Below are 19,395 nucleotides of genomic sequence, written 5' to 3' on the forward strand. Positions count from 1 at the left end.
TTAACGTATTAAATTCTTCGAATTTGCGTATTGTATGACTAACTAATTAATTGATTGTCATACTTTTAATTTATTTAATTTACTTTTTATTTTTGCATTCAAATGCTGAAACAATTTTTTTTTTTTTGCCAAGTGTCATAAATTAATTTGATGCGATGATTTCTGATTTTTGAAAATGTTTTGCGGCACAAGGCTAAATATTAAGCATATCACTTGTGGTTTTTCGAGCTAATTATTTTGTGGCTTCTAATTTAAAGAACTTGTTCTAAATTCAAATGAAATATCAATATCAAAGAGGATATGAAATTTATACCTAAATGGGTTTTCCCTTGCGGTTTTATTTTTCAAACCAATTCAATTGACAAAGATTCAAATGACAAAGTTTTTGTTAAACTTTTGCAAGGTCACTTAAAAATATTTATGTATATTTATGAAGAGCTTTTGTAGAATTTTGAAATTAAATATCCATATCAACTAGGATGTTATGTTTACACCTAATGGTTTTTTGAATGGTTCTTTCCTTGCGGTTTTTTATTTCTTTTTTGTTTTAGACAGTTCAATTGAAATGACAAACTTTTTGTTCAACTTTTACAAGGTCACTAAAAATCTTTTCATTTGCATATATATGTATATATATAAGCAAGCATCTATTTTCTTCTTAATTGTTTTGAATCACTTTTAAACACCGCAACACTTGAGACACCCACTCAAACGACGCGCCTCCCTTGACATCCATCACGTAGAGCATTCAGTATTATGTCGCTGTCGTGTAACAAATGTTCTCTGAGCAACCCAGGAGCTTATATGAGATCATTCATCATATGCATTTGCAAGTAAATTTAATTTTATTTTCGATCTATTGTCATTGGGTGTAAACAAAATCAAATCACACTGAGCTACCGGCTTGTGACTCATAAATGAGCTCATTAGAAGTGCCCAATACAGGTTTCTGTCTTTGAACTATGACGTTCAAAATGATCTGAGTTTTATATTTAGTACATTTTCATATGTTTTGATTTGTTTTTTATTTTGATTTTTTACGAATATACAAAAGTCATTCAATTGATAACAGTCTGACAGCTCTTTCAGAGCATCCCCACTCTCTCTCTCTCTCTCTCTCTCTCTCTCTCTCTCTTTGTCCGTGTCTCTCGCTTCCTCGCTCTTCATCTAACTCAAAAATTTTCAAATAAAAGCTTTACACAATGCGCTCGGCTGTCAGTTGCTGTTCGGCAGCGCAACGCAGCGCAACCTTTTCGTCTACGAGATCGGTGGAATAACTAACGGTACAAGCGGATTATAGTGAAAGTGAATCAATAGTGTCTCATGTGCGGATCCTGTCTATTCTAATCTGATTTGTTCATTAAAACAATATAGAGCTCAATTCGAGCGCTCGCAGTGTGAATTCTAAGTGAGAGTGAGTACAATATATATAGATGAATATATTCAGATTGCAGTATTATTAATATATATAGTATATATATATATATATGTATATTAGTGCATCCAAAAATAGCCACCGCCTGCACGCTGGCTGCATTACCAGCGTTAGCCCCCAAAATAAATTGTTCCAGAAATAAAATGATTGCTCGTAATAGACATATAACCATATGTGACACAAATGGAGCATTGTTTATGCATCGGAAAATCTGTTGATTTATGGCCCCAGAATAAATCGAGCATATATAAATCAATATTGTGTAAATTCTATGCTATGAATTTTTAATTGAAATGAATTCTTTCATAAAATAAGAAAAAAAAAATTACCACGTACACATTAAAGACTTATCAACCCAAGACCGGATGGAAGATGCTTTCCAACCTGATACAATAATAATATATAAAAAAATGAAATTCATTAAACAATCTGAAACAGTCAAAAGACAACAGCGAATTGCTTCGACGAAACAAGACAAAAAAAAAAAAAAAAAAAAAAAAAAAAAAAAAAAAACATTATCGGCTGGCTAACCTTTTGTGATCCTCACTAGCTTGATAATCCCTGACTGAACTAGATTCGTGCGCCCATGATGTTATCAGCCAAAAAAAAAATTTTTTTTATTTTTTAATTCTGTTAATTTTCTTTTGAAGCTACTTATTGTAATATATGTAAAATTCCTGTTATTATTTGTAACCCATTTATCAATCATGAATGACACAGTTCTTGTTTTTCTCTCTGAACTTTGCTCTAGTTAGCCCAGAATGCGAGCTCTGGGCGTGTGCGCGTTGCTCTTGGCTCTGGCCGGCTGCCAGGGCTACAACAGCTTCAGATCGAGCTATAGTAGCAGCTCCTCTTCATCATTTGGCAGCGGCGGCAGCGGCGGCGTTGGCCAATCGCAGGCATTGATACAGGGTCAAGCGCAGCTAAACAGCTGGGCCTACAATCATCTGAATGAGGTGCGCGAGTTTGCCAATCGACTGACCCAGGAATACAATGCCATGTCCACGGGCAGCCGCAACATTATGGGGCATTCACTGCCTTGGAGTGGTGAGTACCATGATAACTATGTTTGGTTCCACTTGGCAGATCGGCTTCTATAGACACTTTAGTTCCGCTAGATTCTCAGACCGTTGCCAGTTAGTTTAAATTTAAGATATCTATCGTAATTTGTCATTTATGTAGATAAAAATATTTTAATTTTCTGATAAGTTTAAAAAAAGGTTTGATATTCTGAGAAGCTTCTTAATAAGTATATACTATATCCTTATTTTCGGCGAATTTAAATCGATGATATGATATTCTGATAAACTTTTCAAGAGTTCTCAAATTTTTGTTTATTTACTTAGAATTGTCAAATGTAGATTTTTCTGCTCACTGTAAAGTACTCATATACATTTAATTAAACTCGTCAGGAAGTCTTGGGAGTGAAAGGGTACATTAGCTCTTTATAATCGACGAATCTTTACAAATACCTCTCCATTCGCCCGTCCGTCTGTCCGTAATGTTTTTCGCCGCTATGTAAACTAGACATATATTCGTTATCGCCCTTGGCCTCTGAAGTATAATGATTATCCAGGTTTTCCCTTAAGTTCGTGGCAAATTAAGAATTTATATAACTAGTAATTGTATAGAATCTGGAAAATTTATACGATATAACAAGGAGTGAAATAAATTGAAATTGAAAACTAGAAGCTTAAAGATACTGCTATAATTTTTAATATATACTCGTCTCAATAATCCAAGACAAGAGATATATAATAAACAATTTCATATATGCCCTTAGAGGGGTGCGACAAATAGGGTTATTCACAATTTTAGGGCTAGCGCAATCAAATTATATATACTCGTAATTTAGAGTTAAAATTCTTAAAAAACCGCTCAAATGTATATATTATGTAAAATTATAAGCTTATTTACAAATTATTATAATTTATATATATATGGGGCGTGGCAAGTGTCGTCTCACTGCAATATTCTTCAAAACATATTTGAATTCTGTTATCAGATTATTTTTAATCACTTAAATTAGGTTAAATGAATACAGATGCAATTGTAAATATTCTTAAATTAATTTTAACATGAATATTATAGAATTTTTAAATCTAAAAGATTTAAATAGTCATCGGAAATAACGTTTTCATTTCATTATATATATATATATATATATATATATATATATATATATATATATATATATATATATATATATATATATTCCTTGAATTATTCAATATGTGTTAGAAGTTCATTGAGACAGAGAATATAAATTACCTAAATTTAAATTGATTTACTTTTATTACCGGACACCATAAAACAAGGCGTGATTACTCTAATCTAAATGTGTATATATGTACATATAATTGTGAAACACTGATAATAGGGAAAGGTTCAGCTAGAGTTCACTTAGTTTGTTCACTGCGCCCAATTCAAATTGTAGTCAAAATAATACCTTCATCGGTCTACTTAGTGATAGAGGTAGCAAAGCTAAGAGAAAGGCCTAATTAATTGCTGCATAGTCAACTGACAACATTTTTTTTATTTGCAAGATTATTTTTATATTCGAGTCTGAAATAAAAAATGACATCATCATTGGCCGTGACACCATATGATGCCTTAATCTGGTACAATTCTCTATCAGAAGACGTAATCGTAAAGTCGAACTGACCCTATACTAATTCGACTTGAAGTAAGAGTGAGAAAAACAAATTGTTTTTATGAGGATCGCAGCGAAGGGCGATAAGTACATGAGAGTTTGTGAAAAGAGAAAATTGTATAATTATTTGCAATATTTATAAACTTCTACTAAATATCTTCGTTTCTTCTTCTTCTTCTTCTTCTAGCTAGTATACAGCAGCTGAGTGGGAAAAGCGCCAGCGAATTGGATGCTCTCTGCTTGCAGATCAGTCAGAAGCTGGTGAATGACATGCACCAGGGACTGCTCAGCTATAACAACATTGTGCAGCCGGCATTTTTCGATAGCAAGGCAGCGGAGGTGTTGGAGAATTATGCGACTGGCAGCACACAGCAAATTGTGGAGCTGAGTCCATTCAAGGCCGTCGATTTGAGTGGCTTCGATGAGGTGAAAAACTATGAATATCCGGCCGAGGTGAAGGTAATAGACGGCAAGACCTATTTGGTGCATCGCAATTGCACAGAGGCCACCAAGATATCGAACAGCTATGCCGGCAATGCAAATGCTCAGCTGACTCATGGTTATTACCCACAGAATCCGATCACTTCCCTGCCCTCTAGCAGAGCCACAACATTGAGTCGCCAGTCATCGTCGTTGCAGGACTGGATTGGACAGCGAATGGAGCCGACTGTGGTGGATTACAGATCGGTGGTTAGCATCGATAATAGTCGACCTCTGCCGACCTATAGCCAAATAACGGCAATGCCATCTTTTGGCCAGCCCAGCTCACCCGGCTCGAGATCAACGGTGACGGTGAGGCGTTTCAATAAGACCATCACAACGCATCCCGATGGCACCAGCTCGGTGGATGGCTCCGAGGCTCATCAACGTTGGGAGAACGGTCAGCTGGTGTACGATAATAATCGGCCCTTCGGTCAATCATCGGTGCCGCGCGACGAGCAGTGGAAACGCGAAGAGCGCGAGCACTTCTTCTGGTATCTGACGACGCCGCAGCGCCTTGAGGACTGGCAGCATCAGCATGAGGATCGTCTACTGGCGGTGGCGCATCGCTATCATACCACCTTGCCCGTTCTACTGGAATTCCATCGTCGTGAGCTGTCGCGTTATCAGGCGCTGTTGGCGCAGTATCAGGCACAGGTGCAGGATGCCACGGCCTGGCAGCAACGGGAGCGGGGTCGCCTCGATTGGCTAATACATCAGAATAGTTTCACAGCCCAAGACTTTGATCGCTGGCAAATGGAGAACAGCGCCAAGCTGCGTCAGCTGGCGCAGAGCAATGGCGTCTCGCTGGAGCAGCTGCTGCAATGGCAGCGGCAGGAGCTGCAGCGCCTCCATGTCTACTTCAATAAGGTCAACGACTCGCTCAGCCCTCAAGTGCCCCAAATACCGAACCAAATCTCCATACACGAGTCCAGCTCACTGATTGAGGACAATGCTCAGGAGCAGCAGCGCCTCAATGAGCTCATTCGCCAGCACAACGCGACAATTGCCAAACTGCAGAGCTCCATACTCAGCGACCAGCAGCGGCTGAAGGATCTCTCCATCAAGTATCAGGGCGACATGCAAAGTCAGACGCAGTGGCTGCGCGGCGAGGTCGCACGCATTGGTGATCTCATCAAGGAGCAGAACGAGCAGGTGACCCGACTGAGTGCCTGGCAGAGTTCGGAGCGCGCTCGTCTGGAGTCCATGCTGAAACAGCATCGTGGCAGCCTGAGCGAGCTGCGCCAGCAAATGGCCCAAGACAGAAGCTATGTGCAGAATTTGGCGGCCAAATATCGTGTGGGTGTCGATGAGCTGGAGAAGTGGCAACGCGAGGAGCTGCAGCGCCTGCAATTGGCTGGCCAGCAGCAGCTGGAGAGCCACATCAAGGATTGGCAGAGCGGCGTCAGTGCGCAGCTGCGCAATATTATTGGCCAGAATCAGTTGACGATCGAGGAGTTCCAGAACTCGATCATTAATGATCGTGCACGCTTGGAGCAATTCGCACGCACCTACAAGGTGCGCGTGGAAGAGATTGAATCGTGGATCAAGAGCGAGCTGAAGAAATTCCAGTCGGAGGGCCTGCTCAAGGAGGTGGAGGAGCAATTGGCGTCGTGGCAGCAACGCGAACGCGAACGACTTCAGGCTCTGGTGCAGCACAACTCGCTGACTGTGGAGCAGCTGGAGGCGAAGATCAAGAGCGATCAGGCGCACTTCTTTGAGTTGGCCAACACGTATCAGGTGCGCGTCGAGGATATTCAGGATTGGCTGAAGAAGGAGCTGTTGCGCCTTCAAGCCGAGGGTCTGATCAAGGCCGAGGCCTTGAAGGACTGGCAGCTGGCCGAGCGCCAGCAAATCGCCAAGCTCGTGCAGCAAAACAAATATTCTATTGATGAATTTGAGCGCAAGCTATTGGCTGATCGTGCCCGTTTGAACGATTTGTCAAAGACCTACAATGTAAAGGTCTCCGAGATTGAGCAATGGATTCAGTCCGAGGGCGAGCGTCTGCAGCGCGAGGGACAGCTGCACATGGAGACGCAGCTGAACAACTGGCAGAAGATTGAGCGCCAGCGCCTGCTGGATCTGATCAACAAGAACAACTTGTCCATTGAGGAGCTGGAGATGAAGATTGGCAAGGATCAGACCCATTTGTACAGCCTGGCCCAACAGAACCAGGTGCGCGTCGAGGAGATCGAGCAGTGGATCAAGCAGCAAATCCAGAAACTCCAAAACGAAGGCCTCATCGAGATGCAGCGCCTGAAGAACTGGCAGCTGGAATGGCGCGGCAATCTGACGAACATGGTGCAGGAGCGCGACTACACGGTGGAGGAGTTCCATAAGTGGCTGCTCGAGGATCGGGCACGTCTGCAGAATCTGGCCATGCAGCACAACGTGCAGATCGAGGAAATCGAACAGTTTGTGAAGAAGGAGGAGCAGCGTTTCATCGGCATGGGCCTGCTCAAGCCCAGCGAGAAGCTAACCAATTGGCAGGAGGTGGAGCGTCTACATTTGAAGAATCTGGCCCAGCAGCAATACAAGTCCACCGAGCAGCTGGAGGCCCGCTTACGTCAGGATCGCGAGCTGCTAGAGAAACTGGCCACTCAGTACAGCGTGCAGGTGGAGGAGATCGAGAACTGGATGAAGCAGGAGCTGGCACGCATGCGTGACGAGGGCAAGCTGCAAATCGATAACCTCACCTCGTGGCAGCTGGCCGAACGTGAGCGCCTCGAGGCACTGCTCAAGCAGAACAAGCAATGGAGCGCCGAGGAACTGCAAGCGGAGCTTGCCAACGATCGGGAGCACATGCAAACGATGGCCTTCCAGTACCACACCTCCGTCGAGGAGATCGAGCGTTGGGTGCAATCCGAGATCGAGCGGCTGAAGCAGCAGGGCAAGCTCAACATTGAGCAGATGACGGCCTGGCAGCAGGCCGAACACCAGCGCATTCTTTCGCTGCTCCAGTCCCAGTCCAACATAACCATGGAACAGTTTGCAGCCAAGGTGAGTAGACGTTATTTAATTACATTTTAATTATGTGTATTTATAAATGATAATAGTATCGAATTTTAGTTCTAGTTAAATAAGGTCTTCGTGCTATGACTTTAAATATGTTTATATTTTAATATTAGTTTAGAAGCACGTAGAATTATTTTTTACTATTTTTTTAAAATAACTTTTACATATGGAAATTTGACGAGTTTATTTAATTTTAATTGATTTACTGCTTATCAATCTGACTTTTTTTGTTTTCTTTTTTTTTTGGAAAAGATTGTAGGTTTTTGAATTAGAATAGTATATTTTCTTATTTATATTTCATATTCTTTAACAATTTAACAAAATTTAACAATTCTTTAACAATTTATCACAACTGTATTATTATTTTTTTGGTTTTATTTATTTGTTCGATAATTTTTTGTTGGATAATTTTTTTATTTAGTATAACTTTTTTTTTTTTTTATTATTTTTCCTTCTAGTACAAATAGTTTAAGCTTTATTGATTTTATTTTATTTAGTCCCAAACTCTTTTTTGGAAAAATTGAATTTTTGTGAAATCGTCTACTAATTAATTCAATTTAAACCTAAAATGTTTTTTTTTTTAAATTTTTTTTTTGTAAATTTTGTTAAGCTATACTTATTAAACCAAAAATACTCTTTTTTTTTTTTATAAATTAAATAGAAATTATAATTTAATTTCTTTAATTTCTGTTTTGTGCTTTTGGTACACATGGTCTAATAAATTTAAATCTCTTATTTCATATATAATGTTAATTGAAATTTAATTCGATCTGTCTCATAGCTAATTCAATTTAAATTACTTACACACTTATCAAACTGAAATTTATAATTTTTTTATGACTCAGTCGAAGAGAGAGAGAGAGAATAATATTTGTGCTGCTATTTTTAAATTAAATAAAAAAAAAAAACCTAAAATTGAATGGTCTATTATAGTAAAAATTTTCCAAAAATATCAAACTAAAAATGCCTAAAATTCCAAACGTAAACAAATTTTATTGCCAAGCTATTTTTAAATCAAGAACGAAAATATTTTGGGAAACTCATAAAATGTGATATCCTTAAATTTGATAATAGCTCAGAATTTATTTATAAAAAGCTTCTGATTTAAGAGAGGTTTAATATATATAAATATATTTATAGCATTTAAACGATCTACTGATCTCATCTCTCATAACAATCTTTTAACCCCATTATAGGTGCAGAACGATCGTAATTTTCTACTCAGCCTCGCTGAGCAGCATCATGTGAGTGTTGTTGAAATCGAGAGATATATCCAGCAGGTCCTTGACGATCTGCAGAAGAAGGGCCAATTTGAAATTGAGAAGCTGCAGAATTGGCAATTGGTTGAGCGAGATTATATCAAGACGCTGATTGCCGAATATAAGAATGGACTGTCCACAGCCGAGTTTGAGCAAAAGCTGAGAGAGGATCGTGCGCATCTCAACCAGCTGGCTGATCAGTATCGGGTGAATGTGGAACAGATTGAGGAATGGATGATATCGGAGCTGAAGCGTTTGAGAGGAAACACAGAGACATCGCTGAGATCGCTCAGCGCTTGGCAAGTGTCAGAGCTGGAGCGGCTGCAGAATCTGCTCAAAGAGCAGACACACATCAGCTATGTGGAATTCGAGATGGAGCTGCAGAAGGAACGTGAACGTCTGCGCCAGTTGGGCCATCAGTATTCGGTAAATGTGGAGGAAATCGAGCAATGGTTGCGCCAGCAACTGATCAACCTGAAGACCACGGGCAATGCCAAGGTGGAGAAGTTGGCCAAATGGCAGATTGAAGAGCAGGAGCGTCTCATTGAGTTGCTGTTGAAGCACCAGCAGGATATGAACTATGAGGATGTGGAGCGTGAGCTAAGCAAGGATCGTGCCCATCTGGAGAGCTTGTCGCAAACGAATCACGTGAGCATTGAGCAGGTCGACAATTGGCTGCACGACGAGCTGCGTCGTCTGCAGGACTCGGGACTGGTGCAATTCGAAAAGCAAACCCAATGGCAGAAGCAGATCAGCAACGGCTTCAACAATTGGCTCAAGCAACAGCAGGACTCGGCCACCTATCAGGAGTTCATGGATTTCCTGAAGCGTGATAAGTCACGTCTGAACGGCATTGCCAATGACTATCATCTGACCGTGGAGCAGGTGGAACAGTGGGTGCAGAAGGAAACGGCACGCCTTTCCCTGATTGGTGTCATTGAGAAGCCGCAAGATAATTTTCGCTACGAAGAGATCATCAGCATAACGGATCAGTCGGCCAATTCGCAGCCCTGGAAGGAATACGTGACCGCACGTCTTCGCAGTGAAGCGCATCTGAAGCCGATGACGTGGCAGGAGTTCAGAATGTATTTGGTGCGCAACAAGCCAAACTTTGAGCGACTGGCACAGCAATATCACATCACAGTCGAGGAGATTCACTTGTGGCTGGAGGAATCGGCCCGTCAGTTGGCCGATGAAGGACTCATCACGGGCACCGTCACCGTCGAGGAGTGGCAGCTGAAGGAGCAGCAGCATATACAGGATTTGATCAATCAACAGCTGCGCCGTCGCCAGAAGTGGACCATTGAGGAGCTGCAACTGAAGCTGCTTAATGACCAGAAACATTTGCTGGACGTAGTGCGTCAGTATCAGATCACCATCGAGGAGCTAAAGCTGTGGTATAAGAATGAGTTGAAGCGTCTCTTGGACTTGCGTAAGATTGAGCGAGGCTATGGCCTGTCCTGGCAAACAAAGGAACTGGAACGCATCTACCAGACCGTTGTCCGTCATCCCATCAATCGCAATGCACTGGAGCAGCTGTTGTTGCGCGATGTGGCCATATTGGCGCCACAGTATCGTGTGACCGTTGAGGAGCTGCGCATCTTCATACACGAGAAACTGCAGCGTTTGGCGGACATGGGTCTAATTGTCGATTCCACGGTCGTGGGCAATGACTGGAAGGAGCAGGAGCGTCAGCGCTTACGTCAGATTGGCTCCAGCGTCATTATCACCGACGGAGAGCTATTGCAGCTGCTCGCTTCGGACACCAACTATCAGCAGGAACTCGCCCGTCTCTATGGCGTGGGCCTTGAGCAACTGGCGCCCATCCAGAGCATATACGTTGGCAACATGGCCAAGGAGCATCTGCTTGAGCAACGTAACCTCATTGTGCTCGCACCCTGGCAGCAGAAGGAGCGCGATCGTCTCTACGGCTTCATTGGCACCCAGAACATGACGCTGCGTCAGCTGCGCGACTGGCAGCGCCAGAGCGAGGAAACGAGACGTGAGGTCAAGGAGTGGCAGCTCAAGGAATTCGAGCGCATCATGGCTGTGGCCCGTTACTATGGCATCTCACTCATCGAACTGCAGCAGTTCCGCGAGGAGGAGCTCCAGTATCTGACCTACTTGAATCATCGCAAACTGCTGCCCGAGTCCGAGGTACAGAACTGGGAATCCAAGCAGCACTGGCGTTTGCAGAAGCTGCAGACAAAGTACAAGAAGTATGGCCAGGATCTCAGTATCTGGCGTCGTACGCTGTATCTGCTAAGTCAGGGATTGATCAGTCTGCCTGGTGGCAATGCGGGCTATATCATCGATTCGGGCACCACCAATGCCACCGCCGTCCAGAAACCCATTTTCTCCAAGGATCGCGGCGACCAGCCGCCTCACATCTACGAGGAGGCATACAATGAAGACGATGAGCCCGGACTGGAGGGTGAAACTAAGGCGCCAAGACCACTGCCCATTGTGTCGACACCACCACCGTTGCCCTATCATCGCCAGGTTCCTTCTAACGCCAATATAGGCTACGATTATCGTCGCACGGACTACACGTTCAATGTGCCCGTGGGCAGCGTTGCGGCTTCGGCCACTGGCGGAGCCGATGGTTCATCGGCCTCGGCCAGCGCCTCGTTAGGCAAGTGGAGTCGTGCCGCAGGCGATGAGCCCATCTCACAGCAGCAGGTTCAGATCGAGGACTTGGGCCAGCAGCAGCAAGAGGACTTGGGCTGGAATGATGGCCAAGTCGATGGTGGACAACAGCAGCAGGAGCAGGAACTGGCCTGGAACTCCAACTACCAACTAGGCAGCGATGCTGGCCAAACGCAGCAACAATTGCTGGACGACAAAGACGATTTGGGACAACGGCAGGTCGAGGACCTAACAGGCAAGGCCTATGGCCATAGCTATGGCTCCAATTATGGCCAGCTGCAACAGGCGCAGCCAACTGAGACAACGGTAAGTTATATAAAGTTGAAATGGATATAGAAATATTGAGGAACAAGCGATATTTTCAGCTCCTTAGATAACTATAGTAGAAAATCGTTAATAGGATATATAAGAATATATTTAGGACTATTGATTTAATCACTTCGAATATCAAATGTAGATTTTTCTCATATATTTTACGTGGTCGGGATATTCGACTAAATTATATTGAATGTAGGACTGATAGAAATTGATATGTCGATTGATATATAAGTCTTAAGGATATTGCATTTTTCTGCTCTTTAGGGCACACAAATTTGGAGTAGAATAAGATATTAGAAGGATACGTATGCTCTTATAAAATATATAGGAAGTTATATAGGTTATATAAGCAGATATGTTGATATGATTGCCGTTTTCTAAGAAGATTGCCATAAAGTGTTGATAAGGTCTGAATTTCTATTATAAAATTTGTAGATATGTGATACAAATTGTTCTACAAATATAATGTAAATCCTGGCATGGACAAATTTTAGTTACTTCAAATATAATAGATCAGCTTGGGTAGACTATAAAAGATATAGGTTTGCGGAATAAATAAGAGTTTAGTTATATTTCAAATGAAACAATTTAAACCACTTTGAAGTAGAAAACTCTACGAAACCCCTGCATAAATGGGTCTCATTTCGGATATAGATCTATTTATAAATTTATAACAGATCATTCCAATTAGAATTAACTCTTAAAGCTATGCTTTCTATCCAAATATACCACATATACTTACACATAGATCTCTCATTTTCAATTGCAGCCGAAGCCCAGTACATTCGAAAATTTCAAGAATAAGATAACCGGAATCTTCGGTTAGACCTCGAGAGACACAACACGAACTGCCATAAAGACTTAAGTGCAACGAAACGAAAACGAGCCAAAAAATGCAATAAAAGTAAAGGACCAGAAAAAAAAGTGAAAATAAACACGAATCACAAATGTGAATAAATTGTTTTCTACAAACGTTTCTTTAATCAGTTTAGGTTTAGTCTTAAAAGGAAAAAATTTTTTGTCGGTCGCAGTTGAACCGCAACAACAACTACTACTAAATATACATATACATATAGATACATGTGTAATACTCGCTCTATAAGGACGTACCTTTGTATTTTGTTTGCATTTTCCCTAATAAACTTTGAAAATATAATTATTAATTCTTTGCATTTGTGTGTGCATTCAATATTCATATTCATATTCATCTTTATAATCAACTGCATTAAGCATAAATCTCTCAAACATAACGAAATGGAGCATATACATATTTAATTATATAATATATTTAACTGCTATATAAGTTCTGTAAGTTCTCTTGTTCAAGTGGGTGCATCTCTTTTTGTTCGCTGAATCCGCATAAAAATCATTTAGCAAATATATTTAACAGAATTAGTATGTAGCACTTGCTTTATATTGTAATTGCCATATAATAAGTTATCCAGGTGTCTAATTCATAGGATAGTTCTAGTGTGTCTATGGGGCTACTTGGTAGCACCAGAGCTAAAAGAAAGTGTGAGTGTGTGTGAGTATGTGTGTAGTTTGCGAGGCACTTAAATTGCGCAATAATTTAGTTTGGAGTTTCCGTGATATCGTATCCAAAGTTCATAGTTTCATTTTGGAATAGAATTGGATCTAATTTTAGTCAATGTACACTTGCAGATCGTATGATATTAGATGTTCATCAAGTTTATATACATATGCCTTGATAGTCATCTACTGCCTGCTTAAAACAGAGCTCATAATTATTCATAACCTGATTAATTTACATTCTATTACAGCTTTCAATGAAACATAATTTAGGTAACCAAAATTAACTTTACTTTATCTTGTAATTAATAAATATCTCTTCTAGTTATCTCTTCCATCTGCAAGAGTATCTTCGGCAGTCCGAAGTATTTTTAATTTTTTCATAAATGTTTCTTCCTTATGGGATGTGTTTCAAACTTAGGCATTAAATACATATCTTCTATTAAAACATCTATTGGAGCTTTTTTGAAGCACGTCTCTATTATTTCGTTTAGTCCATTCCTTACAGGTCCTTTGTAGGTCTCTTGTACATTATTTATACATGTCTATATATATATACAGAGTGCCACAGATCAACTAATATGGATCTCCAGCTCTGAGCCGTTCGCCACACCGAAATGCGATGATCGAAATTGCAATCCTTCGCTGAGCTCCTCCACGGCCACGCCCATGCCGACGCTTAAGCCATCGCCAGTCTCTTGAAGCACATGATGTTTGAGCTGTTCGATTTGATGGAGTAGTTTAAGTGTCTCCTCATCCAAGTTGTCATCCTCTTGGCGCAACTGGCGCTGCTGCTCCTGCTCGGCATCGATGTCCCACTCGAGCGACTCGGGCGTGGATATGTGCGACCAGGAGTTCTGCGTCGACGAGCAGCAGGAGGTGCGCGTAAAGGAGCCGCCATAGCGCTGGCCGCTCAGTCGTGCTTGACGCGCTGCCGCATGGCGTCCGTGACTGGCGGCCAGCGATGCAGCCGTCGTCAGTTGGTCCAGAGATGAGTAGCACGGCTGGGAGGCGCCGCGGGGCGGTGTATCCTGCTGCGGCTGCTGCTCCTTGTGCTGTCGCTGCTGATACTGGCGCAGCTGCGAGTATTCATGCTCCCACTCCAGATCCAGAGAGGAGCTGGCCCTTGAGCTGGCCATGTGCGTATAGTTCTGCAGGTCCGTCTCCTTGCTGGACGTCGTCGTGGCATTGAGCAGCTTGTGCACATCCAGATTCTGTAGCTGTATGTCCGTCAGGGCACTGCAAGCAGTCAATATTTATTCAACTGATTCGAGCCGTTGATTACCTCGACGCTCTCTCACCTGTCGTTCTGCAGCTTCGCATAGCTGGGCTGCTGTTCCCAATATCGGTCCAGAAATTGTGGACATTGCTGTTTCCTCTTGAACTTTAATATGCGATAGACAAGGCCACGTCGCTGGCATCGTTCACTGGCGGCCGACAGCAGCTCTGCTTCCGGTTCATCTGTGCCAGCTGCTGCTGCGGCTGCTGCTGCTCGAGCTCTCGTCCGGGGACGACGCCTGCAAAGAGAGCAATGCAATCTGTTAGCTTTACTCTATAGCTGTCATGATGTTGGGTACTATGAATTCATCAGGCAGCATGTGACATGGTAGATATTGAAGTGCAGATGAGGAGAAATAGTTGACTTTACTTTTGTAAAAAGTTGGCAAGTTTTTGGTAACTAAATTTAGTTTATTAAGTTTATTAAATAAATATATGCATGTGAACTTGGTTTAATATAAATCAAAAGCAATAATATTCCCAATAATTGAATTTCATATTATAGGAATATGATTTAGTAATATTCTCAAAAATTTAATTTAATATTATAGCCAATATTATTTTAGGAAGATCCTGTCTTTTATTCAGAATATTCGAAAAAAAGTTCATTTGAAAATATTTTATTTGAGATTGTTTTGGATCATAGACATGGAAGATATTAAAAGGACTGTTTGAAATTCAGAGGACAGGAATATTTTAGTTTATTGAAGAAAATTTCGTTAGTTTAGAAATGTGTGTATGTGAAATATTGGGACAATGTTTCATTGCAGATATTAAAAGGAAAGTTTGGACTTTAGATAAGGCGTGATTCTAATTCTAAAGTCTGTTAGATATTTTAATCTGAGACATATTTAAAACCGTTTAAAGACTTGTTATTTAAAATATTGTGAGGGGCGATTCTTAATTCATTTAGAATACTAGCAGTCCCAGCAAGCGTTGCATTGCCCTACCCTTATTTCTAGGTAAAAAATGATTAAAAGGTATGTTGTTCAGGTTGGGATACACTCTAATTAATTTATTAATCAGATTTTCATTCAAGCCCCTTGTGGTAAACGACATTCTTCGTTTTTTGGTCAGGTGCAAGAACAAATAATGCGGATGGTTTGCCAACACGTGAGCATGCCAAGCTTTCACCAACAATCAGGATTGCCACTTCATCGATTGTTGGAGCATTAAATGTGCGTTCATGTGTTCCAGCTGGTCTTTTTTCTGCTCTGATTACTATTTTATAGTCATCTCTTGGCATGCGCTCTAAAGCGGTCTTGAACAACTTGACCAATGCATGATGTTCATGAAGCATTTGCTGCAAATCTTGGAGAATTGCTCTTTTCATCGCAGTGTTGATTTCTTGGCGCCGATCAAGTTGCTCTTCCATATTGCCCATGAAGTATATTTGCAAGAATTTGTGCTGTTCATCTTCAATAGGTTGCAATGATCCAATGCGATGGCAAATCTGGCCTTGAATCTTTACATTCAAAGCCATAGTTATAGTTAGATTTACAAACACTTTTTACAGAAATCTAACCAACTACATTATCCCAAATAAGAAAATAAAATTTTTAACGTAAATTACCTTAAATGTCGGATTATATCCGTGTTCTTCAATAATTTCCGCCCCAAATGAAGTCATTTGGAAACAGGCATTGTATTTTTGAGTGTTCGCTAGAAAATGTCGTGATTCTAGTGTTTCGCCATAAAGCAGGGAACGCAATGGCTCTGGTGGCGAGACCACTAATGGCAATGTCACTTTACCACTAAGGCAGCACAAACCGGGCGTTTCACCAGCAAACTTCAATGCGCCACAATGCTGGCAAACAACGTCCATTGGACCAATGCAAACTAAACGATTCAAGCTGTAGTCAATGGTACAATCATATCGAAACGCTGCTCGATTCAAATCAATCCTTGAACCATTTCTTATTGCCGTTTCACGGGCTGCCTCTCTTTGAGAAGCACGAATTAAGGCCCTTCTTTGCTGGGTACTAACGCGGCGCCTTTCTCGTTCTTCGTCAGATAATTGACTCGCGGTATTCCGTAGCCTAATTGCATTATGGGTCCGCTGGGAAAGATTAGATCTTCTAGGACGCGGCATTTTCATTAATAGTAATACTGAATATGCACAATCGCACAAAACCACATAAAATATCGAGAAATCGAGAAATATAAATAAAAATTATTTACAAAAATAATGTCGAGAAATACAAATATAAATTATTTACAAAAATAATGTCTGAGAAAAACAAATTCAACAATACCTACCTGAACTTTCGAGATATTTTGCTTTTGTCCGTATGCGTATTGTTTTTCAAAATTTTTTTTTTTAACAAATGTGCTTTTTTATGAATAGTCAGGTTCGCCTGAGGCTGTGCCGTAGACTGACTGACTACATTTGTTTATTTACTTCTACACTATTGTCAAAACTGTCACTGTTACCAAGCCTACTGGGTATAAAAAAAATTTGAACATTTGGGGAAAAAACCGCGTTTTTCAAGTATTCGGCAAATTTTTTCAGTATTTTTAAGACCCTATACTAAACTCGTTGCGGAGACAAATCCAACAAATCAAAAACCATGAAAATTGGTTCAGCCCAAATCAAGTTATAAGCAGTCTTCACTTTTACACAACTTTCTTTTATATATATAGATTTGAAACATTTTTAATTGAAACATACTTATGTAATGAACATTCTGATTTGAAACAGTTCAATCAAGAACATAGCTGTTATTGAACAGAGAACTTGGAGTTTAGATTAGCGGAAATTCTTAATTTGTTTTACGACAATTTCTCTCATTCTGAATATTTAAATGTTGTTTTTTTTTTTTTTAATATTTAGCATTTAGTCTCTGCTCTGTCTATTGTCGTCAGTCAACAACAACTTTACTTAGGGTATCAGGAGGTGAGTGTCACACATGGGAATCGTCTTTCATTTCAGTTGTTTATGTATGGGCGCAAGTGAAGCCCCTTCCGGCGATTGTTTTGTGGTAGCACGCACTCAGCCGTTGCATACTTTTAGGCTGTTGACCCTGTCACAGAGCGCGGCGGGTGGTGCTGGTGCGCCGCAAAATATGTTTGCCGATGCAATTTAAAGCGAAGAGCCTGGCCTGCCATAAAGCGTGACGTTTAATAGCAGTGGAGCACACGAATTGCGCTAATTACAAGCCGGGCGATGGGGCGCTGTTGTACTACCTTTAAGCTTCTATTGATTGCCAAGTCAGCAGCACGCAGCGCGCTTATTGGATTTGCCCTGCTCTCTATGTGCGTGTGTGTGTGAGTGTGTATGTATGTATGTATGCCACAAGGTAAACAAAATGCAATTTTAATTAACTGTATGCACTAAGCGAATGTAGAAACCAGGGGAGAGGGGCAGGGGCAGTAGTTGGGGGCAGGGCGTGTGGGGCTTACCAAAGAAGCCAGCTGTTGGCGACGGCCGTCACGCAGTTGGTGGAGCTAACGGAGGAGGAAGACGACGAGGCTGTGGAATTTGTGGCGGTGGAGTTTGTGGCGGTGGCGGCAACACAGCTGCTAAAGCATGAACCCATGCTCCACAGCAGCAGATGCTGTTGCTGTTGCCACAGTTTTGTTGTTGTTTTAGTTGTTTTTTTTTTTTTTTTTTTTTTGCTTTCCTCGTTTTCTGCGTCGTCAATTTTCTGTAAAGGTTTTTCGTTCTCGCCCCCGTTTTCCGATGCACCTTTAATTTCGCGTTATTAATAAAGCTTTCTCATTTTTTTTTTTACAGTTGCGCGTGGCTTAATTGACTCGCTCGGGGCGTCATATTGCGCCCACTTCTGACTTTTCCGATTGTCTAGCTTTTGTTTTGCCTGCTGCGCTGTTGTTGTGATTCGTAATGCACTTGCATTGCTTGAGGTCAAGGCTCACTCTGTTCGTTGTTTGCTCTTTATACTTATATCTCTCTTTCTCTTTTTTCTTTTTTTTTTTTTTTTTGGCAATAGTCTGGCCCAGGCGTTTTCAATGTTACTCCATACACAAATAGTCACACACACGCGCGCACACACACATCCACTCGCACACACACACACACACCCAAGCACTCACACACTGAGTCGCGCGTAACTGTTTTGACTAAGTGTGGACGTCACTTGGTGACGCACCGCATGATTCCACGGGTTTCCATTCGCTAGCAAACTGAAACATCGAACCGAAACTTTCTGTTCTAGCTCCAGCTGATGGCTGGCAGCCTCGAGTTATGGGTCGGGCAGGGGGCTGTTCATTTTGACAATCAGCTGTTCCCGGAGATTCGTTGCTTTTACCGTTGCCTTTCGAACTGTCAGTTGGTAAAGTCAATAAGGAAGCGTCAAGTGGCAAAAGCTTCTGTTAACTGTCGAAGTAAAAGTTGAGCTTACAGAGTTGAAAGCTTTACGGCGCAACTGTTAAAGCTTCGGCGGAGCTTTCGGGGTAATAGTGGTAAATTTTAACATTCAAACATAACAGCATGCTAAGCTTTTGCTGCAGGGGGTGAGTATTAACAGGGCTCTTTTGCATGCCTCAAAAATGTTGTCTATCCTCTGCTGTTAAGTGAGCTTGGGGCAAGGCCTTTAAGCAGAACAGTTTAAGAGCTGATAGTCATGTTAAAAGCAAAAGTTTCACAACATAAATGTTAAAACCCATTTAGTTAGGCGTGACTTATTTGATTCATTTAAAAACTATGCGTTCTTTTATTTGGTTAATGTATTTTTGAAAAACAAAATTCATAAATTTGGTTTTCTTTCACTTAACATTTTCCCCCTTTTAAAAATTTGGTGCATTTTTTTCTCACATGA

General features: G+C 41.3%; 2 protein-coding genes across 5 annotated transcripts; one reads left to right on the top strand and one right to left on the bottom strand.

Annotated features, from left to right (window-relative positions):
* The first annotated feature begins 1,199 nt into the window (after positions 1 to 1,199).
* Tig (Tiggrin) lies at positions 1,200 to 12,972 on the top strand. 3 transcript variants are annotated; one of them, XM_018003847.2, is made up of 6 exons: positions 1,200 to 1,414; positions 2,187 to 2,482; positions 4,276 to 4,547; positions 4,662 to 7,568; positions 8,780 to 11,797; positions 12,579 to 12,972. In XM_018003847.2, the coding sequence occupies exons 2-6, from the start codon at positions 2,197 to 2,199 to the stop codon at positions 12,633 to 12,635; spliced, it is 6,540 nt and encodes a 2,179-aa protein (XP_017859336.1). In that variant the 5' UTR covers positions 1,200 to 1,414; positions 2,187 to 2,196; the 3' UTR covers positions 12,636 to 12,972. The 3 variants fall into 3 exon arrangements, with proteins under 3 accessions (XP_017859336.1, XP_017859333.1, XP_017859335.1); XM_018003844.2 differs by having other exon boundaries at positions 4,276 to 7,568; XM_018003846.2 differs by having other exon boundaries at positions 2,191 to 2,482; positions 4,276 to 7,568.
* On the bottom strand, positions 12,760 to 18,916 carry LOC108612081 (uncharacterized). 2 transcript variants are annotated; one of them, XM_018004976.2, is made up of 3 exons: positions 18,020 to 18,916; positions 14,641 to 14,856; positions 12,760 to 14,578 (listed from the first exon to the last, which is right to left on the bottom strand). In XM_018004976.2, the coding sequence occupies exons 1-3, from the start codon at positions 18,154 to 18,156 to the stop codon at positions 13,912 to 13,914; spliced, it is 1,020 nt and encodes a 339-aa protein (XP_017860465.1). In that variant the 5' UTR covers positions 18,157 to 18,916; the 3' UTR covers positions 12,760 to 13,911. The 2 variants fall into 2 exon arrangements, 1 of the variants encoding a protein (XP_017860465.1); XR_016268869.1 differs by lacking the exons at positions 12,760 to 14,578; positions 18,020 to 18,916 and adding exons at positions 14,988 to 16,082; positions 16,191 to 18,010 and having other exon boundaries at positions 14,719 to 14,856.
* Between the last annotated feature and the right edge of the window lie 479 nt (positions 18,917 to 19,395).

This window comes from Drosophila arizonae, chromosome 3 (genome assembly GCF_054131065.1).
Source record: "Drosophila arizonae isolate 15081-1271.41 chromosome 3, UAZ_ARI_1.0, whole genome shotgun sequence".
Taxonomy (NCBI): Eukaryota; Metazoa; Arthropoda; class Insecta; order Diptera; family Drosophilidae; genus Drosophila; species Drosophila arizonae.

Bases quoted from the DNA above. Each gene is read 5' to 3' on its own strand.
- Tig (XM_018003844.2), top strand. From the start codon at position 2,197: ATGCGAGCTCTGGGCGTGTGCGCGTTGCTCTTGGCTCTGGCCGGCTGC. The intron at 2,483-4,275 runs GTGAGTACCATG...TTCTTCTTCTAG, and splicing joins GCATTCACTGCCTTGGAGTG to CTAGTATACAGCAGCTGAGT. The intron at 7,569-8,779 runs GTGAGTAGACGT...ACCCCATTATAG, and splicing joins TGGAACAGTTTGCAGCCAAG to GTGCAGAACGATCGTAATTT.
- LOC108612081 (XM_018004976.2), bottom strand. From the start codon at position 18,156: ATGGGTTCATGCTTTAGCAGCTGTGTTGCCGCCACCGCCACAAACTCC. The intron at 14,857-18,019 runs GTAAGCCCCACA...CTCTCTTTGCAG, and splicing joins GCCAACAGCTGGCTTCTTTG to GCGTCGTCCCCGGACGAGAG. The intron at 14,579-14,640 runs GTGAGAGAGCGT...GACTGCTTGCAG, and splicing joins GCGAAGCTGCAGAACGACAG to TGCCCTGACGGACATACAGC.